The sequence below is a fragment of the Sabethes cyaneus genome, chromosome 2 (genome assembly GCF_943734655.1).
Source record: "Sabethes cyaneus chromosome 2, idSabCyanKW18_F2, whole genome shotgun sequence".
NCBI lineage: Eukaryota > Metazoa > Arthropoda > Insecta > Diptera > Culicidae > Sabethes > Sabethes cyaneus.
The window spans coordinates 67,201,461-67,215,654 of NC_071354.1; the positions used below are offsets into that span (position 1 = coordinate 67,201,461).

General features: G+C 39.4%; 1 protein-coding gene across 2 annotated transcripts in view; it reads right to left on the reverse strand.

Annotated features, from left to right (window-relative positions):
- LOC128738040 (ATP-dependent RNA helicase Ddx1) overlaps window positions 1–14,194 on the reverse strand; it is a 243,776-nt gene that overhangs the window by 2,389 nt on the left and 227,193 nt on the right. Inside the window, exon 1 of one of the 2 annotated variants that reach the window (XM_053832856.1) lies at window positions 25–140. The exons of the other annotated variant lie outside the window; for it this stretch is intronic. Coding sequence (XP_053688831.1) covers window positions 25–40 — 16 coding nt within the window. The 5' untranslated portion in view covers window positions 41–140. Of the gene's footprint in view, window positions 1–24; window positions 141–14,194 lie in introns of those variants that run through there. 2 annotated transcript variants of the gene reach the window in all.

Sequence of the window (14,194 nt, forward strand, 5' to 3'; positions counted from 1 at the left end):
ACAAATTTATTTCTTTCAATATACCTTCGAAGGCGGTCATCCTAACGTATTCTTCGCAATAAGCACAGGTGGATGATTGTTTAATGCAAATTTATAAGGAATTAGTCAAAAAACCACAGTTCAATCATAGACAGCCCGGCGGATTTGCTTTGCTTGTGTTCCCTATAATTTTATTTCACCACAGGGAGAATGACATGACAAAGGCAGAAAAAATCTCCGAAAACAAGCATTTATAACGTCTGTAACGGGCTGAGTGCAGAATCCTCCTACGGTGATGTTTATAATTTTATCACGTTTTTTACGTTTTTCAAGCAACGTTTGACAGCAATGTCAAAATAAAATGTCTCACAAAAGTGTTCGTGTTCGCTGTGTCCGCGCAGTTTGAAAAGTAAGCAGCAGGAGATCTTTGTATCACTCTCCCACCCAGGGTTATTGTATTATCGGCCCAGTCCGTCGTCGTCCGGTTGCAAAAATTTGAGAACCGTCAAAGGCACATCAACGTCGTTATCTTTCAAACCGAGTTTGTGCCCGAACAAGTTCGCATCGTGTGAATAAAACTGGACAGTATACTGACGGAAGTGTTAGTGCGGTGGTTTTTTTTCGCAACATTTCCAATCAATCGGGGGGAAAAAATAATTGATCCGCTTTGTGTGCTGGCTGGCAAAGAAATACGCGTTCGTCAGCATCGAAAAATTGCCGTTCGGTGCCCTCTGCTGTACGGATTGTGTCCGCTTTTCGCCGCAACGAACAGCGATCGGTAGTGGCCGAAGCAGGAAAAATCAATTACATCAGATTAGTGTGAAAATTTCCAGTTACTTTGCATTGCAGCTCCCCGAAAAAAGGGAAGTGAAGAGTTGAAGGCAAAAAGCGTTCTCGTAAGACTAGTTCTAATTGAAATACCCTGGCTGGTACGTTTCTAGAATACACGAACCAGGCTTAGATTCTGTGTGTTCGTCCGCTGACCAATCATTGTAAGCTTCAAGCATTCAATTGTCCTCGGGCAAAGGAATTGTATTGGCGTTGGCTCATAGCCACAAGTGAACGTGTATTCATAGTAAAGAAGCTTTCCTTCTCAGCAGGAGATCCCGGTAAGTTTTTATTGCTTCAGTTTATTGTTAAACTAAATAACCGCATATTGTGCTCAAACATCGGTTCAGTCTTAAATTAAACAAATAAAAAAATAAGAATTCATCCACAAAAATGAACAAATTTGGCAATTCTTTTACCGATACACGTATGTTGAGTGCGCATACCTTTGAAAGTATTTGCTACTTTATTTGTAGTAGAACCAAACGGAATTTTTTGTTGCGATACCTATTGGTTCGAATTAAAAGTTAAAACCTAAATTTCAAATTGTCGATTGTACACAACTGAATGTTCCCTTACTGCGATAACAAAATGGGAAGGTCAAAATCAAGATAAGCAAAAATGCAGTCAACACCAAATATTCTATAGTTCGTGCAGTTTGTCTTTATTTAAGGAAGGATTATATGAACGATTTTGCAAGCTAAAACAGAAACCTTGAGAAAAGTCGTTGAAAGAAGAACATACGCTGTAATGTCACGGCATAATGTGTTCTATACAGATTTTCCACTTAGGATTCAAATACAGTAGGATTTCGAATGCGGCATCAAACGCGTGTCGCTATGTGACTAAAACTATATCATGCCAACATCGAGATCCTTTTTTTAGCCTAAATAAATTTAATATAAGTGTGTCAAAAATTAACTAATCACCATTGATCAACGACTTTTTCACGATTGCAACCGTGTTTTGTTTAAAAAGCCGGTAAAACGTAGTCCTACGTCAATAAAAATACCTAGTAAGCTTCCAATAAACACTCGCATCACGGTTTACGGCGCTTTCGCCGTTTTTAAATCATCGATAAAAAATCAAAATGATTGTTAAAGAATTATGCCAAATGGTTGTTACACCAAATGTCTATGCAAAACGGTCCGTTATGAGAATGCCAATGTTTTATACCAAACAGCATTATGCCAAGCGGCTTCATGTCAAGTAGGTGACCCCTGTTCTCAGTGTATCGTGTTGGGACTTAAGTGCGTTTTCATAGAAAACCGAAGTTTGGTGAATTATGCCTAAAATCCGTATGTCCTACGGCGCGCACCCATATATACCCATAAAATTGTACCATGGAAAAAAGAGCCAAAAGAGACCCAGTTCGGAAACAGCCGGCCGGCTGATAAAATATTAAAGATCTTATGTAAAACTTTCCGCTAGATCGTGTGGAACCCACCTCTTTCCTGTTGGTCATCAGAAAGTATCCTATGCTGCTCATTTTCCCCTGTTTTTTGTTTTGACAATACAGTAGACTCTCGGAAAAGTTAACTCTCTAAAAAGTTAATTGTTCAGAAAAGTTAAGCGAATATTAGCTCTCAGGCAACGCTCTAAAAAGTTAATTTTTGGCTTAACTTTTCTGAGAGTTTAAATTTATTGGTTGTCCAAAGCGTTCATTCACACACGTGTGTTTTCCTTCTATCTTTATTTCTCATATTTCGGTTTATTATCGCCTTTCCACAGCTTCATACAGAGTATCATCATAGCTGGGATTAGATTAAACTTTTGTACCGGACAGTTGTAGTAATAGTTCAATACGGGCACATAGTTGCTTCAAGATTTTTGATAACAAACTGGAAAAGTGCAAACTCAGATTGCATTTTAAATGCAAAGGAGGAACAGTAGGGAACAAAAAATAAGCGCGAACATTGTCAAAACGTTGTCGTAGACTACGGAAAATCAAAAGTAAATTAGAATAACCGACTGTTTTAAATTTACTGAAAGGAACTAAGTATCATTTCATAAGGATCTTGCTACATATTTCTTTACATTACAACTTCCAGTTTCCTAAAAATGTGTATCCTGTATCCGAGAATATATTTTTCGCTTTTGTATTTATCATTTTCGATGACTCTTAGGACTACTCAGAAAAGTTAATATTTCGGAAAAGTTAATCGCCCCATTCCCCAATCGATTAACTTTTCCGAGAGTCCACTGTATTTACACTTTTTGGATTGCATTAAGCAAGACTTTGAGAAAACAAAACTTTAAAACGTAAATATGTTGGGTAAAGAAGTTCACGGTTCATCTAATAAAGTTTATTGCATTTAGTTTGGACCACATTAATTTTTTTGGTTGAGTTCATGTTATGAAATCAATTATACGAAACGGGAGCTGAAAAAAGCATTTCACACTAAATTGGATTCTGTCAATCGAAGAGTTTAATTTACCTGACTTGCGGTGGCATATCGACGTTGATATTAACGGATATATCCTTTCGCATGTCTCACGTGGTCACGTGAAATTGAGCAACACTTTACAGACCCAATTTTTGGCAAGCGCTTGAGATAAATTAATCAATATGTCAACACAAATAGCAGACTCTTAGAACTTGCATTTACCAATCTCCCGAAATGTTTTGACATAATCGCGCCATCTTCTCCGCTGACACACTTGACGCACCGATATCGGACGACCTAAGTGGCCAAGTTAAATTGGACTATTCTGCATGACGACGACATGCTGAATTCAATTTTTGCAAATGTGGAATGAAGTAATCATCATTCTGATATTGGTTGAGCTGACCAGATGCTTTTAGATTTCTATGATTTACTTTTAGACGTTGCCATGCCAACTCTCGGGGTATCTCCATCCTTTGCTGCCTTAGTAAAAAAGTACTTGAAAAACTTATCCACTGAACTTTGTACAGAGCAGTGGTATCGACCATTTCGAACAGTCAGCACGGCAGTAGTATCGCTCTACAACATCGAATTTAATGCGCTGTGTGACAGTGATATCGTGTGAGATTGAATTTAAGCTACAAGTGGATTCGATTTATTTTCATTTTACCAAACCCTTTGATATTGTCCCACATAATCTCGTCAGCGACAAATTGAATCACATGGGATTTCCCTCATGGTTCACTGAATGGTGAGGCTCATACTTATCTGACCGCAGAGCCTTCGTTAAAGTGAATTGCGTTCACTCCAGAATATTCTGCATATCGTCTGGGGAACCCCAAGGTAGCGTGCTTGGCCCTCTCTTTTTTATCTATATCATCGACTTCTTGGAGTTGCTTTCATCATCAAAACTTTCTTTTTCCGACGATCTAAAAAGTTTTCGTGTAATTGCCACTTCTACCGACTACGTCGCATTACAAGTAGATATCAGCCTACTGCTTATTTGGTACCGTGCGGTGACAACGGTATGCAGCAAAAAATGCAAGGTAATTTCGTACAGACCGGATAAGAGATGCCGTTCTTCTTAAGGCTCACATGGCTTCGGTTTCCGAGATTTCCTCGGCAGCTTCCGCTTCTGACGACATGCTCATATTGGGCGATTTCAATCTTCCCAGTATAAATTGGTGTGAACGCGGCAACGGATATCTGTTCGTCGACTCCAGTTCTTCGACACTTCACCCGATCACCAATGAATTTCTCAACTGCTATAGCACAGCTACTTTGCAACAAATCAATAAAATCCTCAACAAAAACGGACGCTGTTTGGATCTTTACCTCTCCAGCATTCGCAGTCTTGTTACAGAATGTGTGTTGGCACCGGCTCCTACACCGTCAACATACACCGTCCAGGATGTCTAATATGCCACTGCCCGTGTACTACGATTTTAATCGCGCCGATTTCGACTTTATCCAAAGAACTTTAACGTGTATCGACTGGGATACAGCCCTGGATGCTAATGACGTTAACGCTCCTGCTTTGACTTTTTCGCATATTCTGAATTACATTATCGACCGCCACGTGCCTAAAAAAAACGATACGCACAGAACCATATCTACCTTGGATAAACGCTACGCTGCGTCGCCTCAAATCCGAAAAAAAACTGCATTAAGGAGGTACTCAAGGTACAAGACCCAATCGCTGCGAAACCACTATCTGGCGCTCAACAGACGTTACAAAAAATTCAGTCGTCACTGCTTCCGTAAATACTTAAACAACGTCCAGCGCAGATTGAAACGTAGCCCTAAGTCATTCTGGAAATATGTGAATGCTCAGCGAAAAGACAACGATCTTCCGTCAGCAATGTTCTTTGGAAACGACACTGCTACTGATATGGATATGGTTTGTCAACTATTCTCACGGAAATTTTCCAGTGTCTTTGTTAACGAAAGGCTGTCTGACACAGAAGTATCGACTGCACTAGAAAGCGTTCCCAGTCTCGGTGACTCTCTCAATAACTTGACTATTAACGATGCTATGATTAGGCTGGCCGCTCTGAAGCTAAAAAGCTCTTCCTCCGGTGGACCGGACGGCATATCTTCAATCTTTTTGAAGAACTGTATTGAAGCCTTGGTAGCCCCAATCCGTCGTCTGTTTAGCTTATCGATTAGCTTAGGAGTATTTCCTTCTGCCTGGAAATCCGCTTATATGTTTCCAGTTCATAAGAAGGGTAATAAAAGAAACGTGGACAATTACAGAGGAATCTCCGCCTTATGTGCATTATTAAAACTCTTCGAGCTCGTCGTGATCGCACCAATTTCCTCGTTCGTCCAGCAGTATTTGGCCGATGAACAACACGGATTGATGCCCAACCGCTCAACGACCACCAATCTACTAACACTCACTTCCCACATAATGGACTGCTTCGACGACCGTTCTCAGACAGACGTCATCTACACGGACCTCTTTGCTGCCTTTGATAAGCTTAATCATCTAATCGCTATCGCTGAACTGGATAAACTCGGCTTTGAAGGGCCGCTGCTCCAGTGGTTTAAATCGTATCTCTCGAATCGTCTCGTCAATGTATCTATCGACGGCTCCATTTCGCAGGCTTTCACCGCCTTTGGAATTCCGCAAGGCAGCCATCTTGGTCCTTTGGTTTTCCTTATCTATTTTAACGACGTCAATATAACGCTCAAAGGTCCTCGGCTTGCGTTTGTCGACGACTTAAAATTGTTCGCAAAAGTAAATGACTCGTCGGATACTCTCGCACTCCAGGACCAGCTGTCGATATTTGCCGAATGGTGTGAAAACAATCGTCTAACATTGAAGCCCGATAAATGTTAAGTGATTACGTTCTCTAGGAAGCTGAATCCGATAATCTTCGAATACCGACTGTCAAGCATATCTTTACGACGTGTAGATTGCGTCAACGATCTCGGTGTACTACTCGACTCCAAACTTACCTTCAAACAACACGTTTCCTTCGTTGTCGACAAGATTTGGTCCGTTGTCGATCGTCCGTCTACAGGAATTTGGGATTCAACATGCGTATCGCCAAAAGCTTCAATGATATATACTGCTTGAAATCACTCTACTGTGCGTTAGTTCGTTCTAATCTTGAATACTGCGCACCCGTATGGAGCCCGTATATCAAAATGGCGTCACCCGAATCGAGGCAGTACAGCGGAGGTTCATTCGCTTTGCGCTCCGACGGCTACCATGGAACGACCCGATCAGACTACCAAACTACGAACAGCTTTGCAGACTAATCAACCTGGACTCTCTGCAAAGACGTCGGGACGTAATCAAAGCTGTTTTTATATCAGATGTTTTGACGTCTCGGATCGACTGCTCTTGGATACTTGAGAGAATCGACATTTCAGCTCCGCCTCGCTTAACACGGAACAATTCATTTCTACGTATACCACACAGAGGAACCCACTACAGCACCTTTAGCACTATAACTGGCTTACAACGCAATTTTAACCGTTTTGTATCCTGTTTTGACTTTGGCGTTAGCCGCAACGTGTTGAAATCTCGCTTCAGAACATTAGCTGGTAGTTTTTATTAGTCATTAGGATTCAGAAATCTGTTGACTTTTTTAACAAATAGACAAAGTACAGTCACTGCAATACTGTTTTTCTCCGTCAGTATAAAATACGATCGGATTGTCTGGAACGTGTAGATTTTATCTGCGACCTAGGTGTTACAATCGAATCGAAGCTGAGGCTTAACGAGCACATAAACCTAATTAATTATAGGTACTGCCAGAGCTAACACAGTGCTTGGTTTTGGTAGGTGTCATTCTTCTGGAATCCCCGGCATTTATTATCTCAAGACTCGCTTATCCGAAGCATTTTGTAGTATGCATCCCCTGTTTGGGCGCCTCCCCAAGTAAAGCAATTTCTTGCGATTGAGTATATCCAAAAGAAATTTATGCGATTCGCCTTGCGTCAGCTGCCTTGGAATGCTCCAGTTAAACTTCTAAGTTATACAGACCGCTGTCAGTTGATTAACCTGGAGATGCTCTCAGCCAGGTGGGTTAAACAGCAGCGGCTGTTTATCTATGATCTCATAACAGAGAATGAAAACATTCAATGCTCCGAACTCCTGGATCAGATGCGATGGAATGTATCTCCTCGGCGGCTTCGTAATCCGTCATTATTTGAACTCCGTTTCACAGAACAAACTACTATAATAATTGTTTTTGTTTTAGAAGATAAGAAAAAAGTCAGTGTCATCTATACAGAGCAGAAAGCGGCATGTTATACTTTTGCTTAAACTTCACCGACTTGGTGCATTCCTTCGGTAAATGATTGATTAGCTTCAATTATATCTTAGCGGTAGAGTACTACGCGTATAACTCAGATCTAGTACATCGTCAGAGCTGAGTAACAAATCTAAAGCTCCTCAAGGTAGCAATTTGGGGGGCCTTTGCTGTTCTCGCTGTTCTCGGTGTTGCTGGAAATTAGTAGCAAGCTAGTGTACGCCGATGACCTGCAACTGTTTGCTATGATAGGTAATGAAGACGACTGCCGCCGCCTACAATATTTGCTTTTTTTTTGCTGTATTGTGCAGAGAGAATTGGTTTATTATAAGCATAGCAAAGCGTGAAGTTACGAGCTTTCAGCGGATTAAAAATCTAATTTGCTTCAATTATACTATCGACAGCATTGAATTACACGGAGTTAGCGATTTTGGTGTTTTTCTGGACACTAAATTAACATTTTACACTGCGAGTCTGTTATTTCCAAGGTATGTCGGATCTCCCATGGCGACCTCGAAACGCTCGAAGACAGGTGCAATGCTAAACTCATCAACGGCGAAATAGATTCTCTAAAACTAACTGCTATCCATGCTTAACTTCCGGGTAGGGCAGCGGACATTACGCCCAACTTGTTTGCTTCAAACATCATTTCTCCGGACTGTGTTTGGAGCAAATGAACCGATCTCGAAATGCATTAGGACGTTCGATGTGTCTTCGCACTTATTCGCGCAGAGAATAAAATGATTTAACGTGCTACAGTTTGTAAACAAATTAGAGAATTTATAGTCAGATGAAGTACCCTAATAACAAATAATACGGTATGCACTGACCTAAGCTTTTTTAAACTGTGTTACAATACAGTTTGGGTAATTTCCGACCCCTACTGATCTATACAAGTCGTTCGGATAAAATCCCATTGCATTCAAATTGTTTTCTTAATTCCATATTGTATTTATATCCGTTTTCTATTCTTCCCTACATAGATGTAGATGTTACATAACGTATAAATGGTATCTCCGGTATATGATTTCATTTATTTCGTTTGTTTGGGTCTATTCCATATTTTCAAGTAAATTTAAATTAATGCAAATTTCACACTGACGGAGTGAGCTCAATGAACCTTAAACATTGAAATTCGTTCCAATAAATCCTCGATCTGATTGATAGTGTTTTTATCTACTCAGTGGGTTTACTTCACTAGTTCCACACTATGTCATTTAAACGAAAGGTCGAGTTCCCCACACGAACAACCAACAACATTCGTCTGGTGCTGCCTCGCATGAAGTAGTCAGCCGATCAGTGAGCATGATAATAGTTAATATAACCGGCAACAATCATGACGGATGAGATAGAGAGAAAGAGAAGGAAGAGACATAAAATTTGCAGCCGCAAGATGCGATTTCGAAAAAAAACTACATGGCTTGATATGTATGCTTAAAAATAGAGGGCGGAAAACGCGTACATTGGCAGCAAACGGAAACGAAGAAATACCATATCAATGTCGTGCACTTGAATATTGGACAGTCAACGTAAACAGCTAACAAGATATGTTACTAATGCTTAAAAAAGTATTTTAATCATTATTAAAATTGAATTGATCATCGATGTTTTTAATTTAGTATTCGTCCAAATTTTGCTTGCTAAAATAGCTAATGCTTACATAAGTTCAGGATCGTTTAATGTTCATTGTTCATTGGAATTTGGGTCATTTGGAAGATATTATTTTTTCTCTGAGCTATAAACTTATCCATGGTTGATTGTTGATCCAGCTGTGGGGACGAAAAGACCTTCGGTCAAACGTTGAAACATGCTGACATTACAATCATACCGTAATCAGCTCCAGTGAAAACATAGACCATTAGCACGTTCACACAAACACAAACAGTGCAGCGATGAATGAAACGCGAAATATATGTAGGTGACTCCGGACGGTAAAGAAAACGACAGCCAGGCGATCGATAATAGTTTTCTTGCTCTCTGCCTTCTTTCTAGAAATCCTCCGCCATGGTCAGTCGTGCTCCAGAATGGTAGAAATGGTTGTCCTGCGCTAACATGTAGGAGAAATCTTCTGTACCAACTTATTTGTGCTTGCTGTAGTTTAGAATTATAAAGTTCGTTTGGCATTAGTTTTTTTAGATTATCATTGCCAAAAAAATAATGGAAATTTAACCCTTCGTATATGGGGATTAACCGCAATCGAAACCCATTGCTACCGCAACACACAAATGTCTAAATTAAAATCTTGATAGAAGCGATAATGACTTGATAATGACATTCATCTAATGAAGAACATCATAATGGTTATCTGGTTTAATTAAGATATAATCTTAAATCGTGCTTTATGATCAGAAGAGCATCACAGTACCACGATAAGCGAACTCCAGAACGAAAAATGCAAGTTATAGTGAAATTTTCTCCATAAAAAGATAAAAATTTGTGAACATGAAAAAACTTTTGAAAAATTCCAAATTGTTGAAATTTTGATTTATTACCCTAAAAGTGCAATATATAATTTATTTTTCTTCAGTTTCAATATAACACATTGATGTGTTCTGCAAAGTTTTACAGCATATTATTAGAAGAAATTTTGCTGAAGACAGCATCCTTCTATCTCTTCAGCAATGATAGAAAAAATCCTATTTCTCATGAATAAAAAATCGTTAAAATCAGTTTTTCAATTCTAGCTGTTTTTGTAGTTGTGTGTGTTTTTTTTGTTTAACAAAGTTGTAGAAATAGTAAAAATACACAACATTGCTGAATATAGTATACCTCTATCTTTGCTTGTTTAGGAAATGTAGAACTTTTACTATAAAAATACCCTATTTTGACCTTGAATTACTCGCAAGAAGGCATCATTTTATTGAAAAACTGTTCCCAGAGAACCAGAATAGTTTTAAGCAGGCTGAAAAGTTTTTTAAATCATGTTTAAAAGCACAAAAGTCAATCAAAATTTATAGGCTGACAAAATCGGGATAAAAAGCTGATAAAATCGGGGATAGACAAAATCATTACTGTAATTATATACAGAACGCCTTGGCAATAGAGAGTTGACATTTCTTCCATTTTCTCAATATTATCTGATAATCATACTTACTAAAGCAGTATGCAGAGCTGACATTAAATTGTGTAAAATAATGTGTTCGTTTTAAGCTAATATCTCAATAAAAGTACTTGACGATTACTATCTTTGATCACAATCGGTTGACACACTTGAAGCTGAAACGGATAAAGCATTTCGAGCCATCGAAGAGAGGTTTGGTAATCTTACATAATTTTTCAGTACAGAAAACAATGAGAGTAAAGACTTTATATTTCAAAAGCAATCTAATTTTTTATGCAGATTTTGAAAAAAAAAAAATTCAGACAAAGTTTTTCTGATGGGTAAATCAGATCCGTGTAATTTTAGTTCGTTGTACGTTTGCACAAATCTTGACTACTTTTTGATAAATTTCATTCTTCATTTTGAGTAATGTAAAAATTCTGATTAACGTCCTTGGGTTTAATTTAACCTTCTATTTCCATGTCATACTAATCATTGCATTATTATAACATTGGCGTATCTTGTTCAAAAACAACAAGAACTTCTAATTTGTTCGGATATTTTCTTTTTCCGTGAAACAAGCTCGAACGCGAAGACGCCGGTGTTTCGAACAAATCAAGGTCAATGTTGATGACGAGTAGCGCAGACTGTGTACTGCGAACGATTTTCAGTTAGCTGTTTGTTGAGAAGTCAGCGAATTATTTTCCACTGCCAACGCCAAGCCAACCGACCGCTATCCCGGTCGCTTGGTGTTGGCGGGGTACCACGGCTGTGTAGGCATGCAACGTATTCACTACTGTAAACTACAGCTGTTTTGTGTAGTGAAGCGCGAAAACGGCGTCATCGTTCGCGTAATATGCATACTTGTCGGAGAACCTGGCCGCCACTACCAGCCAACCACTGCTAGCAGATAATTGCTGCTATCTTATCATACACACGGTAATGCATTTTTCGCGCTGCACAATAGAAAACAACGCCAGGTCGATCGAGGTCGGGGGAATAGATTTATAGAAATTAAAAGCAGTACAGTACATAACATGATACGTTACCGAGCTCGACAGACTTGTTAACCTTTTTTTTTGTTTCAAACTAAAAATGTTATACTGTACGTTATCAGTGATAATGGCGCAGCGGAAATTAACCAGGTTTAAATTTGCAATGAAAGTATTTTTTCCAATTCAGTGCTATGGGGGTCATTCTGCCAGACCCAAAAGTCGATCAGATTGTTCAACTGGAAGGGCTTTGTCGAATTGTGATATTTTTTTATATATTTCTCAACATCCTAAAGCATTTCCATAAAACAGTTCAAAGTTTGCTGTTTTGTATAATCTATATTATCAATCGTTCAAAATCATCTCATAACTCTGGCTGTTTGCAACATTTATGTAGTCAGATTAGAGTAAAATATAGCTTAGAAAATCTTGATCGATTGCTGTTATTAACTGATTTTTTTAAATTTTGCGACCTGGTTCGGTCTGATTTAACACCGACCCATTGAGATTAGTATTCTGGCTCGAGTATTACAGTGGCATTTTGTGTTTTCTTTTGAGTTGGATGCATTTTAAATCTTGTTTGTATGTTCTCCAGAACGTTTGACTGTTTAGAGGGCAAATAAATTGAAAGCCACATCACAAATCGGTAAGCTTATGAGTGTGCTTAGACAGTGCCTTCTTGGCCTTTCATGAATCTGCCTGCATCATCTTTCCGTTCGGTGACGAATGATTATATCACTCAGGTAATGCTTATAGCTTAGAGATAGCTAGTATTTAATGATCCGTTGAGTGTATTGCTTTACGTATTGATACGCTGCCACTTTAGCATAATGACCCTTAAACTACCAACAACGGATCACCAATGCTGCTGGGGGTACCCCCTCTTCAATCTTAATAGATCATAATTTTTTTAAATATTTTAAATGATGGTATTCGCCCTGAATTAAATCTGGTTTCGTGTTTTAAGACACATTTCTTACACCTTGTAATTTTTCAGTTTTTCTCAGATTTTAATTGATTCATTTTCAATGCAAGTTTTTTAAACATATTGTCCGTTAATCAAATTATTTCGGTGACTACTCGGTAACAATTGCCCGTCAGATGTCGTCCGAAATAAGCGAAGTCTTCGCATGCGTCTGTCGGATGGCATCCGAATAATTCACAGTGGTGAGTCTTACTTTATTTTAGTGGCAACGGTCCGTTACCGATCCTGCGCCGAACGAATTATAGTCTTCCAGTACTGTCACATGTCACGAGCAGGGATGGCACAATCACTTTGACTCAATTCACATTCATTTGACAGTACCGTCTCAGTCATGCAGAATTTGAAAAAGTTATGTATGGGACGATTGAAGAACTAGTTATTATCTACAACCTTTCTGAATAAAGAATTGCTGTATCTTTTGTTTTTAGGTGCTACGATGCTAGTGCCTCTTTAGTGACTAAGTGAACGTTTATTTAGTCATTAACGAGTTACTAGCATTGTAGCGCCGTAACTACGAAAGATACAGCAAAACTTTATTCAGCAAAATTGTAGATAATAACTAATTCTACAAATGTTCCATATAAAACTTTGTCAAATTTTGCTTGGCTGAGAAGGTACTGTCAAATGAATGTGAATTGAGTCAAAGTGATCGTGCGATCCCTGGTCACGAGTGTACCAAGGTATATAAATTCCTCCACTACTCCATATCGTTCCCCATCTAACTCCACCTCGGCACCAACAACACTTGGTTCATGTACTTGTGTTTCGTTTTGGCGGTGTCAATGGTAAGCCCTAATCTCGCCGCTTCCCTTTTAAAAGGCCGGAAGGCCTCTTCCACTGCTCTACGGTTTACGGTCCGCAAAGCCAAGAAGTATGTGAGATTTCGTGACGATTGTTCCATTCTCTTCCACGTTTGCTCTTCGTATTGCATCTTCCTAGGCAATGTTGAATAGCAGTGTAGAGAGTGCATCCCCTTGCTTCAGTCCATCCAACATCACGCTATTCTAACGCATGATTTGGACCCATCCAGCATCACACGAATCAGCGTTACTAGTTTCGCCGGAAAACCATGTTTTAGCATTGTCTGCCACAGCTCATTTCGTTTGACTGAATCGTACGCCGCCTTAAAGTCCACAAACGAATGATGTGTCTGTAAGTTGTACTTCTGGAAATTGTCTAGTAACTGACGCAGGGTAAATATCTGATCCGTCGTGGAGCGACCCTCACGAAAACCAGCTTGGACTCCGCTAACTTCAACTTGAGCAATGTAATTCCTCGATAGTTTTTACATTCGAGTCGATGTTCCTTTTTAAAAATTTAAAAAGGCCATCCAACCACTCCTCCGGCATATGTTCTGCCTCCCAGATCCTGACAATGATCCGGTGGATTGCTTCGTACAGCCGCTCGCTCCCCGCTTTTGGAAGTTCATCCGGGATACTGTCCTTCCCAGCAGCCTTGCCGTTTTTCAGCTCACTGATTGCCTTCCTAACCTCCACATGTGTTGGTGACTCCACAGTTTGACCAACGCTTACAATTCTTATCCTGTCTCTACTGATCTCCGCGTTTACCTCTCCATTCAACAGTGCCTGGAAGTGGTTCTTTCCACCTGACTGCTACTGCCATTTTGTCAGTAAGCAGGTTATCAGCACTATCATTGCACAGCACATGCATGGCAAAATTCCTGCATCTCACCGTTTTGTAGAAATTCCGTGTGT